This window comes from Danio rerio, chromosome 2 (assembly GCF_049306965.1).
Source record: "Danio rerio strain Tuebingen ecotype United States chromosome 2, GRCz12tu, whole genome shotgun sequence".
Classification (NCBI taxonomy): domain Eukaryota; kingdom Metazoa; phylum Chordata; class Actinopteri; order Cypriniformes; family Danionidae; genus Danio; species Danio rerio.
The window spans coordinates 40,938,558-40,960,108 of NC_133177.1; the positions used below are offsets into that span (position 1 = coordinate 40,938,558).

At 34.7% G+C, this 21,551-nt stretch overlaps 2 protein-coding genes across 2 annotated transcripts in view; one reads left to right on the forward strand and one right to left on the reverse strand.

Moving 5' to 3' along the window:
- Positions 1–21,551, reverse strand: part of mbl2 (mannose binding lectin 2) — a 199,369-nt gene that overhangs the window by 27,714 nt on the left and 150,104 nt on the right. The window lies entirely within an intron of this gene.
- tep1 (telomerase-associated protein 1) overlaps positions 1–21,551 on the forward strand; it is a 50,506-nt gene that overhangs the window by 17,929 nt on the left and 11,026 nt on the right. Inside the window, exons 19-47 of the mRNA XM_009298675.5 lie at positions 3,641–3,932; positions 4,374–4,495; positions 4,644–4,757; positions 4,838–4,955; positions 5,656–5,841; positions 6,319–6,503; positions 6,575–6,716; positions 6,811–6,990; positions 7,807–7,899; positions 7,984–8,116; positions 8,648–8,807; positions 8,895–9,028; positions 11,588–11,676; positions 11,773–11,887; positions 11,969–12,004; positions 12,160–12,367; positions 14,389–14,509; positions 15,560–15,684; positions 15,777–15,876; positions 15,958–16,113; positions 16,858–17,070; positions 17,177–17,233; positions 17,824–17,947; positions 18,117–18,338; positions 19,578–19,735; positions 19,826–19,933; positions 20,024–20,128; positions 20,237–20,366; positions 20,691–20,776. Coding sequence (XP_009296950.2) covers positions 3,641–3,932; positions 4,374–4,495; positions 4,644–4,757; positions 4,838–4,955; positions 5,656–5,841; positions 6,319–6,503; positions 6,575–6,716; positions 6,811–6,990; positions 7,807–7,899; positions 7,984–8,116; positions 8,648–8,807; positions 8,895–9,028; positions 11,588–11,676; positions 11,773–11,887; positions 11,969–12,004; positions 12,160–12,367; positions 14,389–14,509; positions 15,560–15,684; positions 15,777–15,876; positions 15,958–16,113; positions 16,858–17,070; positions 17,177–17,233; positions 17,824–17,947; positions 18,117–18,338; positions 19,578–19,735; positions 19,826–19,933; positions 20,024–20,128; positions 20,237–20,366; positions 20,691–20,776 — 4,012 coding nt within the window. The remainder of the gene's footprint in view (positions 1–3,640; positions 3,933–4,373; positions 4,496–4,643; positions 4,758–4,837; positions 4,956–5,655; positions 5,842–6,318; positions 6,504–6,574; positions 6,717–6,810; positions 6,991–7,806; positions 7,900–7,983; positions 8,117–8,647; positions 8,808–8,894; positions 9,029–11,587; positions 11,677–11,772; positions 11,888–11,968; positions 12,005–12,159; positions 12,368–14,388; positions 14,510–15,559; positions 15,685–15,776; positions 15,877–15,957; positions 16,114–16,857; positions 17,071–17,176; positions 17,234–17,823; positions 17,948–18,116; positions 18,339–19,577; positions 19,736–19,825; positions 19,934–20,023; positions 20,129–20,236; positions 20,367–20,690; positions 20,777–21,551) is intronic.

Genomic DNA, 21,551 nt, shown 5'->3' on the forward strand with positions numbered 1-21,551 from the left:
AAAAACATGAATTGAGTGTTATTCTGAGATAACAACCACTGAATAACAGGCTTATCCAGGAACTTCAATCAATGAATACATTCAAATGCATATACTTACATCCACATTCATATTTATATGTTTATTCGTTACTCCACTGTTTTTGACTGTTTTTCACAGTTTTGTCACTGAATAATTCACTGGTTATTGTATGTTCCATCAGCTCCACTCGTTTCTGCTAGCTTTGCATTTAAATAAAGCATTGCTAAACTATTAAAAAAAAGAAAGTTGAAATGTAAACACTAATAATACACTTTATAAGCAATTTAATATATAGAACAGATAAGAGATTTAGTATCAGAAAGTCGGAGCAAGGTTTTTTTTATAAAAGAATAGAAAATATTAATTTAGATACAGTACAATATAGAAATGAGAGTTAGTAATAAAATGTTGAGTATTTTAATGATGCTCAGAAATTAATTTATGCCTTTATTTTCTCTCTGCTTGATTACTGCATATGGAAGTTGCAACTCATACAAAATGCACTAACCAGAGTTTTAATTAAATTGATGAAATGAGAACATATTACACCAGCATTAATATAATTACACTGATTACCAGTGCACCAAAGGATAAATTGTAAGATTCTTTTAGTTTGTAAGGCACTACACAACCTGACACCTTCTTGCATTTCTGACTTTCTATGCTCTTCTAGCGCTGGACTTTTAGAATTTTACTCTGTAAATCTGATGCAATCTGGCGGCACTCTTTTATTCACTCTGCTCCAAAAATTTGTAATTGTCTCCCAAATAAAGTAAAAGAATCCCCCAGCATTCATGTTTTTAAAAAGCGTGTTAAGATGCACCTTTTTAAAATTGCGTATAAATATAACAGTATGTGACGTGTATGCATGTTATGTATATTGTGTAGGTATATGTATGCATGTAATCATTTGTAATTATACCCACTGTACAAATACATTTTTAATTATGTTCATATTTATCTGCACACTTCTGATTATTAATAGCAACTTGTACATTTATTCATATGTTGTAAATCTCTTATACAACCTGTATATAATATTTATAGTACATCCATTTTTAAATATCACCATAGTTTTCTATAAATGCACTTTTTAACTTATAGGCCCACACAATCTGCGCGCGCAGAATTCCGCAGATTTTTAGCCTATCATTAATTCTGTTTATTTACTTGCGTAAATGTGTGTAAATCTGTAATTATTCAGTTTTTAAATGAATTACAATAATATTAATGACTAATATAAAAATGTTTATCTGATTATGTAAAAATGCAGTTTGTAAAGTAATAATTTCTGTCTTTTAGTAGATATATTAAATGAGAGACTTGCTTTGTTTACCAAATAAAGTGAATCTAATTGGATTTGCATTTTAAACATTAAATAAAGGTTAAAAATATATAATTTTTTTTATTTCACATATTAAGGTTTTAATTATGATACTCCCAAAATAATTCCGCATAAATCTGCAGATTTTTACCAAAATTCTCCGCAAAAATAGCTAAAAAAGTCTGCAGATTCCGTCTGGCCCTACATATACCTATATCCTGCACTTGCTGCTCTTTCACTCCTGATTAGACCTACACTGTATTTCGTTGCCTTGTACTTGTACATGTGTGATGACAATAAAGTTAAATCGAATCGAATCTAATCTAATCTAATGTACAGTGTGTGCATGTATATGCCTATGTAAGGACTATTGTGTGTGTGTGATTGTGTAGATATATGCATATGAGTGTATGCTTTTATCTGAGTATTTTTGTTATAAAGTTTGTATAAAGTTTGTTTTATAGCCTTGTCATTAAAGGATTTTTAATAAATTTCCTCATTTTTGAGTGCCTTTCAGTCAGGCCCGGATTAAGAACTCAGGGGCCCCTGGGCACATTGTTTTGTAAGGCCCCCTACCTGGCCGCACCCCTATAGTTGAATTAAAAAAATAAGAATAATATAATAATTTTTAAATAAAATGAATGTATAATTTGTTGCCCACATATTTAAATAAATAATATATAGTACATATGTATTTATAGTCTACAAAGATTAACTTATTTTTCAAAGCATTGAATAAAAATAGTAATAAAACTAAAAAAAAAAAAAAAAAAAAAAAAAAAAAAAATATATATATATATATATATATATATATATATATATATATATATATATATATATGTATGTATATATATATATATATATATATATATATGTATGTATATATATATATATATATATATATATATATATATATATATATATATATATATATATATATATATAATTTTTTTTTTAAGGGTATTTTAATGTATTGCTTTTACAAACTTATAAAGCATATTAATGCCATGGCATATAACGCACAATGCTTCTCCAATCCAGTTCTATTATTCTGAGTTCTATGAATCTGAGTCTTTCATAATACAAACACTGATTTACTCTCTCTCTCCTCTCCCTGTATTTTCTCTACTCTTCTCGTGATGAAGACTTGATTATGAACCTAAAAGTATCCGAAATCACACACACTATACCTCTTCTCTCCCGTCTCTCTCCTCTTCTGGGCCTCTCTCTCTCTCCCTCTCTCTCTCATTTTCTGTCTGTCTCTCACACGATGAATTCAGTCCGCGCTGCGCTGCCGTTAGCCTCCTCCGCCGGCGCCTGGTTAATTCTAGCTTCTCATCATTTAAAGTTACCATAACGTCTTCTTCTGTACCCTCATTCTCCTGATCATGGGTCTGTTTAAAAGTCAGTGTGTATGAAAAATGCCTCAATAAAGATGCCTCATCTCCTCTTTCTCTCGCTTTTGCTAAATCCACTTGTCCACTCATTTTTGATCTATGACAGATATAACGTTACACTAAAGTCCGCTCAGTTTAGTGCGGGTTATTACAAAACTGACGTTTCCGCGCTTGACCAATTACAGCATCTGTTTAGTTAAAGAAAGAAAGGCAATATAAATCTAATAATAATATTAATATGTGATCGCGATTTTTTTGCTCAGAGGAAATACAGTCGTCTGAGCAATATAGTTTTTGCAGAGAGGGAGGCACCTATAATAAGACTAAACATTATTAAATACCCACGAGACATTTGTGACTTTATATCACATTTGCTTTATTTTTAAAAAATGTTTCTTTCCTGTTAAAAATAAATATATTTCCAATCTGATATGTAATGGGGAGAAAAAAAAAGTAGCACAAGTTCAGCTGATGGTGGATTCGAACCGAGTTTATGATTAATCGCGTCCAAAAATGCTGGTGTGCGCCTTACAAGGTGCGCCACTGCGGCTGTTATGTATGACAGCTCTTTACTCATTTTGTCTCTATCAATCAGGCATCGATGGGCGTAAACCCTGAATAGCTTATTCCAACTAGATGCGCTTTTTGCAATTAGCCAAAAAAGACACTCCGAAATTGTCTTTTTTTTCTCCCTCCTCGCAGGGGCCCCTAGTGCGCACGGGCCCCTGGGCCTGTGCCCATAAGGCCCATTGGTTAATCCGGCCCTGCTTTCAGTTTATTTTCATGAATCCCTTGCCCAAAGAGCACCCAAAAATTATTCAAGCTATCCCTGAGCACTTTTTGTTTGATTTTGGATTTTTACTACTGAAATATAATGTTTTTTTTCCTCTCTTTCTAGATGGAAAGGTGTGCGAGTGTTCATCTCGTCTACATTCAGGGACATGCATGCAGAACGGGATGTTCTGGTGCGTAGCGTCTTTCCAGAGCTCAGGAGGCGAGCAGCGCCACATTACCTGTACCTGCAGGAGCTGGAGCTGCGCTGGGGTGTTACTGAGGAGGAGTCCAACCGTGCTGCGGAGCTCTGTCTATCAGAGGTGTGCCGCAGTCAGCTGCTGCTTGGCATTCTGGGAGAGAGATACGGTCTAGTGCCACCTCGTCCCATCCTACCTGATCTGCCTCAATACAACTGGGTAAATAAGTGACTTCATTTATGTGGTTTAAACTTATCATTTGACCAGAACAGTGTGATTAGTTGATTAAGAGATGTCAAAAAAGGTTTTTATTTTTATTTATTTATTTATTTTTTTAACAAATCAGCATGAACTCTAATGTGTACTGTAACTGAGCTTCTGATTGAAAATATCTACAGACTTTGGAATTAATCATTCAGTATCCATTATTCCGTAGCCACAAAGAAAATGTACAGTTTATGCAGTATAAGGAATATAAAATTTTGTTATAAAATTTCGACAAATGCATAAATGTAAATATATTGTCATCAGCAAGATTTTCAGTATTCAGTATTGGTGCATTTGTAAAACTTCTAAATAAACCAAAAAATAAAGTACATTATTAGTTTGGACTCCTTGTTCTGAAGTTCGCTGACTATATTTCCTGCTTTACTGTGCCAGCTGAAATCTGCGTCTGATGGGTTGTCCATCACTGAAATGGAGATCCGGCAATTTCAAGCTCTGCATCCAGACTCTGCTCAAAGCCGCATGTTCTTCTACTTCAGATCACCTCATCTCGCTCGGTATGCATTCATTTGATAACTTATCTGATCAATGTCAGACTGCAGTTTTTCTCAGTCAGTTTTGAAACAACTGACAACTGCCACAGTGTTGCTGATGTGAGGTAATGTTTACGTACACTGTCATATCATCTTCATTTTGTATGTTTAGTTCAGTGCCAGCGGCATGGAGGACAGACTTTGTGGCAGAGTCTAAAGAAGCTGAAGCAAAAATGAACAGCCTAAAAACTTGGATCCAGAGCAGCGAGTTTAAAGTGACAGAAAAGTGAGTACATTTGATTTGTTGTGTGCAGTGAGGGAAGAAATTGTGTTAGTTTATTGTGGCCTTCTCTATACTTTTCCAAGTTATCCCTGTGAATGGGGTGGAGTGATGGATGGAAAACCATACGTGAAAGGCCTGGAGGAATTCGGCAGGGCGGCATTGGAGGATATCTGGGAAGCCGTACAGCAGCTCTTTGTAGAGGTCAGATTTTAATTAAAACAAATGACGAGATGTTTTGCTGTGCTCTGCTTCATGGGGGACTAAGAGGCCGTTCACATATCAAGTCTAAAAGCTTGTGGAAAGAGACATGTAACTTCCGTCATCATTTTCACCACGATTTGTTCTTACGCTCTAGTGATATTTGTCATTCCTTTGCGACCATCAACTGTTTACGTAGAGGATGGCAAACCATTGCTGCAGCTCTGATACCAGTTTTATTCAATTAAAAAACACTGCGGTGTTTAAGTGCTCTGTGTGAAATTAGTCTACCGTTATTACTGAAATGTGTATATTCCATGCAAAGTATGAAGCTGATTGGTTAGTTTTAGTCACATGAGTCCCGGTGCACTCATGGCATTCTGAAAATTGAGGTGTGTTCAACTAAATGCAGAGTCGTGAAACTTGCGCACAATCTGCAAGTCATTCCCCATTATGATTTTTCACACATCTATTAGAAATAATGAACTTGCACGTGCAAAAGAGACATGTGAATGGGTCATATAAAACTTTAATACTTAAGTTGAAGCATAAATGTTGTCATTCTGTCTATTTTATCATGGCTTTAATCATTTATTATATTTATTTTTTACAGTTTACATCGTTTTTACAGCCTCCTTATACTGTTTAAATGACAAATTAGTGGAATAATTTTCAGGAATTCAATTATTTCTTTTTTCTTTAGGAAACAGATGAAGACGTGACTTCAGAGATTAAGGAGCAGGAAGTGCATCAGGATAACCAACAGCGTCAGTTTCACGGCAGGGCAAAGCTTATTTCAATGGCAACAGAAAAGATTCAAGAATGTCAGGAAAAAGGAGGAACTCTGATGGTGGAGGGAAAACCTGGAGAGGGCAAAACTGTGTTCATGGTAATTGTACATTTGTTCGAAATCACCAACTTCCTTTTGCATAATCATAAGTTAAATGCAAATTTTTACCCCAAAGTTAACTCTTTCTTTTTACTCCATTTCCAAGCCATCCAAGATCTAGATTTTATTTTTCCTCCATTATAACATTAGATGTGACTTTTTAAATGAAAAGTTATCCTTGGTGATTCACATAATGCAAGTCAGTTGTAACCTTAGCTGTAGGAGGGAAAAAGCATATCATGCTAAATTAATACCTGTGGTTTCTGGCAATACATGGAGGCCTTAAAATGAAAATATTTGTGCAGTAACTGCCCTTTTTATTACTTGCAATTGTATTACTTAATGTATTAAGTCATTTTCAGTGTCTTTCACAGACCTATTGTGTTAATATTCAATTCTCTGATACATTTAACAGCAAATTTGTATTTTTAGGTCAATGATCCTCTTATGTCTTTCTGTATCTTCTGTTTTATGAAGGCTGCCCTGGCACAAGCACTCAAATCCTCTGGCAAAAACAAGAAACCTCCTCTCTGTGATGTCATATCCTACTCCACAGATGCTAGCCAATCAGCTTGCAGTGTTGAGTATCTCCTTCGCTGTCTTGTTCAGTGGCTGAGGATGAGAAAAGATGAGGAGGAATTGCCTCCAAAGACATCTTATAAGTAAGGATGAATCTGATATAACATTCATATGCAATCACAAGTGAGCTCATATCTTTATAAATCCTTTACAGAGACTTGCTGTCAGAGTTCCACCTGAATCTGAAAAACCAGAGCAAAGAAAAGCCACTAGCTTTGCTTATTGACGGGGCAGACCGTATTCATGATGCTCGAGGTCAGAAAGTTTCGGAATGGCTCCCACAGCACATCCCTAAGGTAGGAGAGAAACACACATGGATGCGCAGTAAAATGAACGTAGTTGAAATAATTGAACCTTATTGAGCATTCACTGTGTTGATTGTCCTCTTAGGGTGTCTGTTTGGTCCTGAGTGTTACTTCAGAATCATCTCTACAAAACACCATTCGCAAGAAGAATAATACTGTGTCGTTTCCACTTGGGCAATTATCTTTACCTGACAAAAAGGAGATTGTGCAGAAGCAGCTTGTTGAGTTTGGAAAGAAACTGAGCGACTCTGCTTTCAATAACCAGGTGAGTTTTTCTTGTGTGGTCTGGCTGCTGGAGTAATAAACAGGGTTCTCACAGTATCATATAATTTTAAAAGGTCAGTTCTGGACTTTGAAAGTCAGGCAAATATATAGTTTATGTGTTTTTTTTTTTGTTCATTTTTTCTTCCCATCTATCAATATAATATGTTCTTCACTGTAAAAAATGCTGGGTTCCACACAATTCCTACATGTTTTCCCAACACAAATCGATTAAGTTAACTTAATAGTTTTTACAAATTTAAATAGATTGAACATAAAACAATTAAGTAAGTAGTTTGTATGCTTAAAAAGATTTAATAATTGCAACCTAATGACTTAATTTGCAGTGACCTTTATCACAATTTGTGGGAATATTACTGCATTTTTTGTTTTGTTTTGCTGTGAAAATGTACTCATTTACACTTAGTTCTTTACTTTGTTGACATCAAGGTCCACTAGTCCTTGTCATTTGTATAAAGGGAACACTGAGAGAAACAATGAGGGAAAGTGTTTACTTCAAGTCTACTACATCATATTTGATGAATGAATGACTAAATTATATAAATTAACAAAACCTTTAAAATCTTCTTACAATAGCATTAAAAAAAACCTGTTCATTTCATATTTTAGATTTTGACATCATGAATGTATAAATTATATAAATATAATTAATATTTATTCATTATAGATCATGGAAAAACTGTTTCTTTTTCTGTGTTTTTTGTCAGTTAAGTCATGGAAAATTCAGGGAATTTGACTTAGTGGGAACCCTGAATTAAAAAAAGTACTAGTAAATGTACTGTTGTGTTTTGCCCTGTAGCTTCAGACGCTGCTGATGAAGAAAGGCTCAGTGAGTCCACTGTACCTTCATTTGGCCTGTGAGGAGCTGAGAAATTATGCTTCCTTTGAGAAGGTAAATAATGCTCATGTCAGTAGATAATTTAGCTGAAGAAATAGAAGTTGAACATCAATATTAATGGTGAAATTTTCTGTTTAGATGAAGGAGAGCCTGCAGTCTCTTCCTCAGTCTGTTGGTGAGCTGGTGCAGCACAGTCTGCTGAGGCTGGAGAGTGAATATTGCAGAGCTGGACTCGGATGGGCGTTAGCTGCTCTTGCTATCAGCTCCACAGGTACAAGACATTTGCATTTATTGTTGACTTCAGTTCAGTGTGCTTTAATGAGAGCCAGTGCCATACATTTGCCATAATTACAGAATCCTAACCCTAACAAAACATTACATGGTTTAGCATAATTATCAAACCCCAACAACTACAATACGATCATATGAAAATGTGATTTTTTTTATTTTTATTTATTAGTGAGTAACTTGGGATAACTCAGTTTATGCATTTGAACATTTAACATTCACCAAACTTTAACCAGGTTGTGATGAGAAAAGTTTTTAGGTGTCTTGTCTACAAAAGTGAAGCATTTAAAATGAGGAGTTTGCCAAAAGTAACAGATATATGGTGTAATAATGGTTAATAAGGTTTTAATATTGGTTTTGTTGTATATTATATGTAACTTGACTTCTTTATTTTAAATGTATTCTCTATTTAGCAGTGTTTGCATGTATCACTGTTTCATATGTTTTTTTTTTATTTGTTTGTAATTGCACATATTGATAGTTATGTCTCATCACTGGTCTGTGTGTTGGACAGGGCTGCGGGAGAGTAGTCTTTACACCATCCTGAACATGTGCAATGACTTAAACTCCAGAGGTGGACTGGTCACATGGCAGGAAACTCTGCACACAGCAAGGCATGTAGAGAGTCGTGTTCCCATGGCAACATTCTCTCAGCTGGTCCGAACTTTGCACAGGTACAACACATGAAATATTTTGACAAAAGAAGTAATAAACACTTTCGGTGAGAATTGATTTGTTCATTTATTTTTTTTGTAATGCAGCCTGCTTGGTCAGTCCCTCGGTCAGGGTTCTGATGACCTCTTGATTTTGACCCATCCAGAGGTGAAATCAGCCTTTGAACATCTGTACCTGTCCACCGAGGAGAGCAGAAACAGAAGTCATCTGATCATTGCAGGTAGAAAAATAGACATATGAATCACTGTGAATAGTATATTTTATGACATTAATTACTTTTATCGTATATCTACTAGGGATGCAACAATACAGTTAGCCCACGGTTCAATACATACCTAGGTTTTTTAACACGGTTTTCGGTTCGGTTCGGTTCTCATGGCTTGACAGTTGTTTTTTTGTTTTTTTTATTCTATAGGCAATAGGAACAGTAAGAAAAAAAATAAAAACGATTTATTGCAATACTCATTTTGTTTTACTTAAAAGCCAAGAAGAGTACCGTAGTTCCGAGTGTAATGTATAAAAAAATTAACACTGAAATCTCACAGTTGCTGATAGCCCATGTACAAACTGGGGAACACATAAAATCCTACATTTTGAAAATAAACATACATGTGAAGTTAATGAAGATAAATTGGCCATTTCAAATAAACATATTTGTACTTAAGTAAACATAAAACATCCTAATTATCTCTGTGCTGAAAAAGTGCGAGACTGTAGTCTGTAACGCGGATCAAGTGCTTTTATAAAATGACAAAAGCCCACATCTCCAATCACCGAAAACGGCTGCAAATCTTTAGTAATAAACACCCGCACTGCCTTTGTTTTTTTTATGTGGGTCTCGGAACCAGTTGAGTATGTTTGCTTGAAAGATTCAGCGAGTGACTGTTGCTATTTGGAGGACTTTATTAACTTATCTGCTATCCTGCCTTTAGACAGTGATATTACTGGGTGATGGCGCTGCAGATGTGCAGTCATGGTACCAGTATATGTGTAAAACATTGCTTGCACACAGTATTTTTTTGTTCACAGTTTTTTTTTTTTTTTTTAATGGCAGTATACTTACTGGCAAAATCACAAGCGCGTATTGAAACGTGGAGGTCGTACCAAATGGTTCAATATTATAGCAACAAGAATCAGTCCAAGGCACTTGAATAAAGTGAAAAAATTAAAAAGCCTTTATTCACATGGCTAAATCTCTAAAAACCTACGCGTTTCGGCAGAAGTCTGCCTTCATCAGGGTAACAGTGATCAGGTGCGTCTAGAGTCTCTTTTGAGTACTACGGACACATGACTCATTTAAACATCTCAAATGGCACTCAAATAATTTAACAAGCAAACTCTACTACCATCATAAATTCGGCATAGATACACAAACACACACTTGCATATATGGGAAAAGAGAGAGAGAGAGAGAAAAAAATATATATATATGGAAAATACATATATATACAAACACATACATCAATGTATATTGACAATCTGTAAAGCATCTATAGAAAAACTCATTCATTCATTAATTTTCTCATCGGCTTAGTCCCTTTATTAATCCGGGGTCGCCACAGCGGAATGAACCACCAACCCATCCAGCAACTTTCCAAGCAGCGGATGCCCCTCCAGCTGCAACCCATCTGTGGGAAACTATAGAAAAACTTTTTTTCTTTTACAAAAAAGGAGAGAAATCTAATTCACCATTCAAACCTGGAAATCTGGTTGCTTTTAATGTATATATCCAAAAAGTCTCTCTCTGTTTTAATCTTTTTATCCTGTCTCCTCCTCTTGTAGAATTATAAATATGTTCAATACCAATTATTTTAATGAACTTGGATTGCCATGACCTTGATTTTTATAATGTAGGGCCATAGGATATTGTGGATTACAGGTACGTATCGCATATTTATGCTCCGCTAATCTCAACTTTAGTTTTCTCTTAGTCATTCCTATATAAAAACAACCACAAGGACATTCCAGTCGATAAACAACAAAAGTAGTATTGCAATTAATAAATGAATTGATCTTAAATTCACGGCCCGAAGAAGGATCTTTAAATATGTTCGTCTTGAGCATATTTTCACAATGGTTGCAATTACCACATCTGTAGTTCTCTGTTGTTTGATTTAACCATGTATTAGTCTTCTTAGTGGAGAGATGGCTTCTCACAAGTTTATCTTGAATAGTTGGAGCTTTTCGAAAGACTACAGAGGGGGACACAGGTAAAAATTTCCCTAAGATGGGGGTCACTCATCAAAATATTCCAATTATTTTTTATAATTCTCTTGATTGTATTTTCCTCGGTACTGTATTGTGTGACGAAATGTCAGAAACAGAACTTTCTGACTGGTTCAATCTGGGTCTTTTTATTAACAGTTCATCTCTGTTGCTATCTTTTGCTTTATTATAAGATTTATAAATTACTCTGTTTTTATTACCCCATGAGAACCATGGCATCCCTAATATCTTCCCAACATTTTGTAATAAAATAGCAGTACTGATGGTTTCAATTTACCAAAACTGACATTAAAGACTTATATTTTTATTTATTTTTTTTTTAATATTTATTATTTATTTTTAAAAATAAATACTGTTAGTTGAACTTTATGTTTATCAAAGAATACTGAAAGAAATTGGGAAAAAATTAAATCGTTTTGAGAAAATACATTATTAAATATATTAAAATGTGACATTTAATAAAGTAGTCTTAAAATAAAATAATTATAACCTTTCTGTGCATCTTTCAGTGGTATTATATATTCATTTCTACTGTATCTAACTTTTTCCTCAGCACATCTTTGGGTTCAGTCAGATCCTCAGGGGAAAGACACGTTTCTTCAGTCTGATGCTGATGGTCTTTCCCATCTCTGTGCTCATCTGGTCAGTGCCGTCCTGCTCTCTTCTTTATACCTTTCAGCTTCAGTGTTTATATGAGGTTATAATAGATGTCTATTCTCTCTCTTTCTCTCTGCTCAGATGAATAGTCATCAGTGGGAGCCTTTATGTTTTCTGCTGTCCAGTTTCTACTTCCTCTATGCTAATGTGAGGCATGGACTTCTTCACCAACTCCTGGAGACCTACAGTTTATTCTGTGAGACAGCCTTAAAGCATTAGTGCATTCATTCTTAGATCACATGTTCAGATATTGATTGTTTTCTTTTTATTCATGCAGCACAAAAATATACGACTCAGCTGCACTCCAAAACAGGTATTTTATAATTACATTTTATTTAGGTTTATGAATCACCAAGTATGCTGACATTAAAAGGCACACAAAGCAGATTTATGATCAAACAATATAATGCAGCTTTATGCTTGTGTGATAAATAATAATATCAATTTGCATATGCACTTTTGTTTCAGTTAATAGGAAGGATTTTGAAGACTGTCTGAATTTTCTGCAGCGCCACAGTCTTCTCCTCTCACAGTGGCCGGCTCTCTTTGTACAAACGGCTCTTAATGAATCATGTGACAGCTCTGCGCATTTGTGGGCTGAAAACATGACAAGAAATGCAAGCGTGCAAGCTGTAAAATGGCTAAACTACACGGATGCAGCACACAAAGAAGTTAGGTAAAAATACTGAGCTTTAATACTCTTATTCTCATATTGCAAGTTTAAGCTAAATTTAAATCTAGATCAGGGGTGTCAAACTCAATTCCTGGAGGGCCGAAGCCCTGCACAGTTTAGTTCCAACCCTGCTCCAACACACTTACCTGTAGGTTTCAAACAAGCTTGAAGGACTCAATTAGTTTTATCAGGTGTGTTTAATTAGGTTTGGAACTAAACTGTGCAGAGCTTCGGCCCTTTTGGAACTGAGTTTGACACCTGTGCTCTAAATAATTAGAACTTGTATAAAATACTTTTATTTAGTTCTCTAATAAAAGCTATTCATGATGTTTAAATTGGTGACAAATTTGCTTATTTAAATACGATATTTGAAAAAACTGACATTGTGATATTCTGTTTTAAATATTCGATTTATATATTGCAATATCAATATAATTTCACAAAAGATGACCTAAACAACTCTACTTTGAAAGAATTGATAGTTTTACATTGTCTGGGATTTTGTTTATAGGAGTGTACATCTTTAAAAAGTATAATAAACAATTTGCAAGCATTAATAAGTACAGTAGAACAAAGAAAAATATTTATTGTTTGTGTTTCATGGTTTTCTGTGGAGACTAACAGTATTGAAGAACAGAAATTCAATAGTAATCAAATGTAAAATAACACTTTGTTTCCTATCGTACACCCGGTGCAAGACATGTTCGATGCGATTTGTTGCTATTTTTTTCTGACCAGCGCAATCCTAATTTTCATGTTTTGCTCCACATTGTTTAAATGGCAAATTCATTTGCATGACTTTGTGGACTCATGAGTGTGCCGGTCTAAAAAATAGGTGTTTAGGCGCATGGTTGGCGCGTTGCTATTTTGAAGAACTGAAGTAGACTGTGCCATTGACCAACTAAAAGCAGGTCTAAAGTCCAGCGCAGAGCGTATTAGCTGCTGGTCCAAAATGCCTACACATTGCTTAATACACACAGGATGTACAGCAATACATAAATATTTTTACATATAAAAAAAAGGATTAAAATGTTACAAAAATTATAATTTTCTACATAAATATAAAAACCACTACCTCCATGCCTCATCTTAGGGGCTTTTTTCAGTTCATTCATGACAATAATGAAGACCGAATGGAGGAGGCTCGTTCTTTAACTTCATGCAAATGGTGTGATTAACTGTTTTCTCGCTAGTGAAGCATTCCTCTTACAGAGTCCACCATGTAAATAGCAAATGTTCCATTGCGCGACGCAACTGACTCATAAATGGAATGGAAGACGATACTCTGATTGGTTTAATGCATGTTATGCCCAAAGCACACCTATAAATCTATATACTTTAGAATTTCTTGCTTTAAATCCATTTAATATCCTAGTCGCAGATCTTAAAACCCATCCAAATGACAGTCTTTTACACTATTAGGGTTAAACTTTGTTGATAAATTTGTCGGGGTTTGTGTAATACATGACACAAAAGAAATTAAACAAATGTATTTATTTATTGAAATTACATCTAACCTATTAATAAATGAATGTATTATAATGAATTATAAAAAATAAATGTATGGATAAATGGATAGACTATTTAGTGTATTCTGAGCTGATTAGGTATTTCGGTTTACTTTAGGTCAAACCATACAAACTATGCCTCTTATTTAACTTTACTGTTAGGCTTTATGTAGAAAAAAACAACTATTTTATGAGAAATCAGTCTTGTGACCTCTTACAATGTCTATCGGTGCTCTGAATCTTCCGGTTTCAGACTGTTGAATGACTTTTCTCGCATAGACTGATCGGTGCAATTCTGCATTCACAATGGGATGAACCGTTATAGGGGTGGTCAAATGGGTATCTATTGTTTAAATTATTAACAGTATTCATTAAAATACAGATCAGAGTGAACTTTTTCTCAGTTTCAAAGGGCTGACCCCTCAAATATCTATAGGGTCAACCCCCCAACCTCCTAGTTTGAAAGATGTTTATCTTGATATTTGAATGCAATACAATATTGTTGATTCTCTTCAGTGAGCTGGTTTCCACCTTCCGTTCTGAGCCGAGTTGTGTGGTGGTCAGTCCTGGGGGGAAAACCATTGCAGTGGGAACGGGAGAGGGAGCACTTCACCTTCTGCATACAGAAACCGGACAGGTAACCCTTTAAACATGGGAAAAAAAAATATTGAATACTTTTTAAAGGGTCTCAATTAAATTAGCAGATGTGAACGCTAACATGGAAAACAAAAACTATTTGGAAATGCGCTACTGTCTTTCAATCAAAACGGAATATTTCCTTACCATTTATTCACACGCAATGTTTTTTTTCCAGCTTTTCTTTTTTCTGAAACAAGATATTCTTTAGAAAGGGGATGCACAAACTTTTTCATATGAGGGGCCAAAAACCAAATATCATTGATAGCCCTGGGCCCAAGACATATTGTATCTATCAAAATAATTTACATTAAAGTTGCCATAGGAATTTTTCTAATTGATTTTATTTTTTAATAATATTACATAATATATAGAAAACATTACTTTGAATCGTATTAACAAATGCATTATAACTTTTTAAATTATAACTATAAAAGTACAAACAATCACATTTATAACACAGTGGAGTTTAATACTGAATACACCAGTCAAGCAGAATCTGCCCTCGCCTTGATTCACTCACCAAAGTCTCTGCATTGTCCTCTGTCTGACGTAAATACATATTCAACTAAATCTGGTTTATTTACACCATTTAAATTTAAACATTTACTTTCAGATAGATTTTTTGGTCCTTAACAATAAAATAAACAAATAAAAGTTTACAATATGTTTAAAATTACAATCTCTAAACCAGTGTTTCTCAACCACGTTCCTGGAGGACCACCAACACTGCATGTTTTGGATGTCGCACCCTTTACAGGTCTTTCAGTCTCTGCTAATGAGCTGTGATCTGAATCAGGTGTGTTTGGTTATGGACATAAAAAATGTGTAGAGCTTGTGGCCCTCCAGTATTGTGGTTGAAAAACACTGCTCTAAACCATTCACAGATGGGATGGTCTAAATTAATGTTTACCATGGGCCACATTGGCCCTCGAGTCCTAGTTTGGGCATCCGTGCTTTAGTATGTTGGAAAAAAGCAAACATTGACATTCTTAATAGAAACAAAATATACTTAAATGTCTTCATTTACTCATCCTCCACTTGTTCATAGGAAGTGAAGTCCTTGTTGATCAGTGGGGATGGCATCTCTGGGTGTATCTTCCTTGGTGAGGAGAATCTGGCAATGACCTCATTTAATGGGGAGGTGGAGGTGTGGGATATTGCCAGCAGTTGCAGGTAAAAAATGTTTTTTTACTCACTCAGTTTATATTAGAAATGAAAAAACTTTATATGACTCACCTGTAAAAAAACATTTTCATCCTTTTAAGAATTGCCCACATAAACGCCCACTCCAACAAAATCACAGGATGTGATGTCAGTCCAGACAGAAGACTCTTTGCTACTGTCTCATTAGACCTGAACTTGAAGGTAAAAGTTGTTTTATTTTAAGTTGCATGTGGTGGTGGTGTGCTGTTCTGAAATGTTTATTGTTTGTGTGTCTGTCCTCAGGTGTTTTCAGCGCAGAAGAACACAGAAGTGGCCTGTCTGGAGAATCCCTGTCCTTTGAACTGTGTAAAGTTTGACCTGGAGGGTCAGTTACTGGCTGTGGGCTGCTGGGACGGAGCAGTTTGTTTGTGGAACTGGCTTGAACAGAAAAAAGTTGCGGTGAGGAATGACTCCAAACATTACCAAATAAAATTTTGGGGTCTTTTTTTCTGTTTTTAAAAAGTATGTATTTTATTTTATGTAAAAATTACTGCTGAATTCTGTTTACAATTTAAAATAGTTGCGTTCTTATTTAATGTAGTTTAAAATGTAATTAATTCTAGTGATTTAAAACTGAATTTTTAGCATAATTTCTCCAATTTTCAGTGTCAGATGATGCTTCAGGAATCATTATAATATGCAGATTTGCTGTTTTATTATCAGTTGTTGTTGTTGTTTTTATTATTGTAATATTAATTATGATTCTTATCAATAATGTTGAAATGTTTTTTCTCTTAGGATTCTTTGACTTTTTTTAGGAGGCAAAATTGCCTTTTTTTTAAGCACTGGACAGCTTATTGATCCAATAACACTTCAAAGTCACAATGCACACTATTAACTACTGGCTGACTACCTGCCTATTATTATGATATTAATATTAGTAGATATAAATTATAAGCTTATTTTACGTTCCAAATTCTACCAAAACCTAAACCCATCTTCTACCTTATTAACTAGTGATTGATATTTAGTATATTGAGCTAATAGTCTTATTTAATGGTTTGTTAATAGGAAGAATCGCAACTTAAAATAAAGTGTGACCATTGATCTAAAACCGTTTACCAATAAAATTGTATGTAATGTATGTCACTTTGCCTGATGTCTTTAACTTATAATGTAGTTTCTCCTCTTTCTGGTGTTCAGACTCTACAGGGTCATGAGAGTTCAGTGCGGAGTCTGTCGTTCTCCCACAGCTCCTCCATACTATGCTCCGGCTGTCTGTCTGGAGAAGTGCGGCTTTGGTCAGTGGCAGCCGCTGCTTGTGTGGGCAGTTTTCATGCTCACCGCGGCTCCACGCAGTCCCTAAACTTCCTGCAGGGGGGAAACTTTTTACTTAGTGCTGGGCAGGACAGTGTGGTGAGGAGTATGATCTTACGGTCTTTATTTTTAGTCAGATTTTACTATAGGTATACACTCAAACGGCCATTCTGAAGATGTAATTAAGTTTGTTTTTCTTCTCTAGGTTAATGTATGGTCTGCTGGTCTTGGGCGATCTGTTGCTGTACTGGGGGAAGAAAAGGTACTTTTTTTATATACGAGTCGCTGCTTATATGTAATACTGTATAATCTGTATGAATATAATTAAGCAGTAATACATTCTGCAGTTGATAAACCTGAATTAACTTGACTTAAAAACTGCCAATAATAATTTCTGTTCCAACTTAATGTCCAACAAATAGGAGTAAGTGGGGAGGTATTTGGTAGCTTGTTTAATTTTCTATTTTGATAGAGTTATTAGGAATGAAATTACTTTTACGAATCTCTTTGTTAAGGAGAGATGCTGAAAAGACTAAAGCAGAAAGAGAAGAATGGAAAGCACTTTGTTCTATCACTAACCAAACGGGAGTTACTGCTCGAATGACAAAGAACTTCTTTTATACTAAATGTTTAAAAGTTTCACATTATTTGAAATTCAAATAATCAAGTTTTGAATTATCCTGTACAGCCAAAGTAGCTCTCGTGTGTTTCATTTATGCTAAATCAAAGCTTACGCCTTCCTCAAACATCAGCATCATTGTTTTACCAAGTTGCAAGCACTAGTATTTCCATTTAAAGTATGTTTTATTATTAAGGATGAAATTAATGAATCATTATTTACTGACATTGCAGCAGCAAAAGCGCACCAGACGTGGAAATGAAGATGAATCTGCTGCGCTGTGTGTGGCTGTGTCCAATGGCTCTGCAGCTGTGGGTTACCATGGTGATGGTATCAAAATGTTCAATTTAAACTCAGGTGCATAAACATTTACAAACATCTTGCTTTAAGTAATTCTTAAGGATCGTGCTCTCAATAGCAACAACATAATAATAACAAATGAGTCCACTGTGATGTCCACTGTCCAACAGTGATGGACAGTGTTGTGTGTAAGCTGAACTGATGCTGAAGTGTTTTTGTGCTGCAGGAGAGAAGGTGTGGGCCAGTGAGGGGCTACAGGTGTCTGTGCTCTGCCTCATGTGGATGGATGAAGGAGGATCAGAGCTGCTGTTGTCTGGAGGCATGGACCACCGGCTCAGGATCTGGGAAAGGCAAGGAGAAAGCCTTGTACTTGGAGCATCTTTTGGGGTGCAGAAGGGAGCTATTCTTGCCTTCGCGCAAAACTCCACTTATGTGGCATCTGCGTCTGGTGAGTGGACAGAAAACATGTTTAAATTTTACATTCTGCATTATCAGGAATCCAAGTCATGATCGGAAACATAACTTATACTTATGTATACTTATATGAGCAAGTCAAGCAGATTTCAGTTTCACTTTAACTATTTTTTACATATGTCAAGCTTATATTTAATGCTATTATATTTTATTATTCTTAGATATTACATGCCTTTAATGTTCTGAATACCATTCAGTTTAAAGGATTTAATGTTAAGGGAGGAAAACCAATTATGAATTATGTGTTTACAGTGTTTGTCTTTTTCTGTTTTTAAGGTGGCCTATTGTTAATTAAATGTTACCTATTAACCAATGCAATGTATGGACCAATGTTATTTACAGCTGATTTGACATTGTGACTAGTCAGTTGCATCTTATTCTCCAGAATCGCAGTACTTGTTAGGCATGGGCCAGTATAAAATTCTGACGGTATGATAACTTAGGATAAAAATTTCACGGTTTCATGATGTCACTGCTCTATAATATATTATTTTTAAATGTCTGGGTAAAAACAGGGCTATCGGCAGGTATAATCACATCAAATTAAAGAATTCTTAAGACCTTCTTTAGACAATTATGAATGAAATTTCAGACTTTCACATGGCAAAAAGCTAATAATTTTCAGTAATATCCAGTGGATTTTTTTTACTTGCCCCATTATAATTAAAAGTTGGTTTTTCCAGATTGGGCTTAAACTTAGTTTTTGAAATTTTGAGACATTTTAAGACTTTTTAAAACCTTGCGGACACCCTGATAAAACAAAAAAAGTTTTTTTACCTTAGGAACGGTATTACAGAACATTTTGGCAGTTTTAAAACCTTGACTTTTTAAACCAAAATTTACCTTGAAAACGGTTATCGTCCCATGTCTAGTACTCATATCAACATAGTTTTTTTTTTTGTTTAGATCATCTATACTGTCATCAAACTGATTTTGGTGACTGCTTAAAAATCCTAAAAGTTTATTAACACCATATATTATATTGAATCTCAGAATGAAAAGCTGCATTCATATTTAAAATTGTGTTGAATTGATTTTTTTTTTTTAGCCATTTTTCAAAGAGTTGATTTTAGGTAGAGGTTTTGTTTTACGTTTATTACTTTTATTTGGCTTTGTGTTTTGTTTTATTATGTTAATATTATATTCTATATTATATTCTATTTATTCAGAAATACATATTTTTATTTATTTAAAAACATAATTTTGTTTTTAGACAATTTCACCATTGCTCTGTGGCTGAAAAGTAACTTGACGTCTAGGACTTGGACTGATCTTGCTGCGCCGTTTATTCTGAGAGGTCACAATGGCGAAGTCACATGCCTTTCCTTCAGCCCTAATGGCAAACAGTTGCTGTCAGGAGGGAAAGATCAGGTACTTCAACTATACTCCATTTGTCACTGAAAGACAACTAAAAAATGCCTTCAAACCCAAACCCAGTTTTAACCCAGTGTCTTCCAACAGGCTTTGATGATATGGAAGGTAGACTCCTCTTCTCCTGCTCTTTCCCAGACCATTTCCCCCTGCCATGGAGACTGGATTACAGGATGTGCCTGGACTTTATCTGCTGTGGTGAGGAAACCAATGAAAAGTGCAGTAAGTGCATTTAACCAACACCTGTCTGTGTTTCTGTAACTGAATCTCAATCCTCTCTCACCTTAGCTCAGCTGCTCCAGTGACTGTAAACTGCGGATCTGGGATATCCAGACTGGAAATTTACTGAGAGAGATCCTGACTAGTTCATCTTTGAGCACACTGTGCTCCTGGGTAAACACTGGGCACCTTAAAGCAGGGTCAAAATGGAAGACATTTTACAAAGACATACAAAAAAGTGGAACCTGTTATGATATTTATGTACTTTTTTGATATCTATAGGAGGATCATGTAATGGCAGGCTCTGCAGATGGACGGCTGATGGTTTGGAAATGGGAATCGGGTGTAGAAGTCACTAGTATTCAGGCCCACAAGTCACGTCTCCATCACTGCACTGTAGTTTCTCAGTCAGGTACAGTGACTAAAGGCGGTGAACTTTTTTTTTCACGTTTCATCCCATCTCGTAGACATTTATGTCTGGAAAAAAATGTCAAAGTATACAGTACCGAACCAATGATTAATGAACAAGAGTTTGACAAATGTATAGTTCCACCCGGTGGACTTGTACTGTTTTAGCATTAGGCTTTAATAAATGAATTGAATTTATTTACTGCACTTACTTTACTTACTTTACTTTACTGCCTTACTGCACTTAAACAGCTGCTTAGTATCGAGATTATTTATTTAGTTTACATAGAAAAACTATTTATAAGGAAAACAATTCTTTTGCATACAGATTTTGGAGATCATTTTAAAGCAGAAGACTTACTGGTAGCTTCAGCATCAGAAGATGGAACTGTTAAACTCTGGCACCCACTGCAGGTAACCAACTCTTAATTTTGTAAATGTGTGTTTTTTTTAGTCAAAAGATTAAATATTTTATTTAAATAAATTGCAAATCCGGGCGACACAGTGGCGCAGTAGGTAGTGCGTAAGGTAAATGGACTAAGCCAAAAAGAAAATGAATGAAAGAATGAAATTGCTAATCCAATACATTTGGTAGTTTTTAGATTCATTTTATAAATGCATAATATATCAGTATTGTGTTGATCATTATTTGATGATTGAAAATACAACATTAACTAATTAAATATATTAGCATACATTTATACTTACAGTGCTCAGCATAAATGGGTACACCCCGTTTGAACAATTTTGCATTTAAACAAAACAGATTTATTAAACAGATATTTATTATATTTATTTATTATATAATATTTATTAAAATAATATTTTTAGTCACAAAAAATCTTTAAAAATGGACAGATAATACAATTAAATTTAAGCAAATTACTGCAAAAAAAAATACAAACGAAAATATTTTAACAAAATTGTATATATATTTTTGTTTCTTATGATTTTGGCTATTTTTGAAAATGTTATTTAATATTTTTCTATAACATATAAATTTGGCCTACTAATTTTTAACCATTATTGTAAACTATTTTGTTAGATGAGCTCCAGATTTGGCTTCAGTACTGACTAAACTAAAGTATATGCACAAATACAATATTGTAAAGCATACTATAGAAAATATTAATTTAAATAAGAGATTTGTGGGGGGTGTGCTCGTATATGGCAAACACTGTATGTTAAA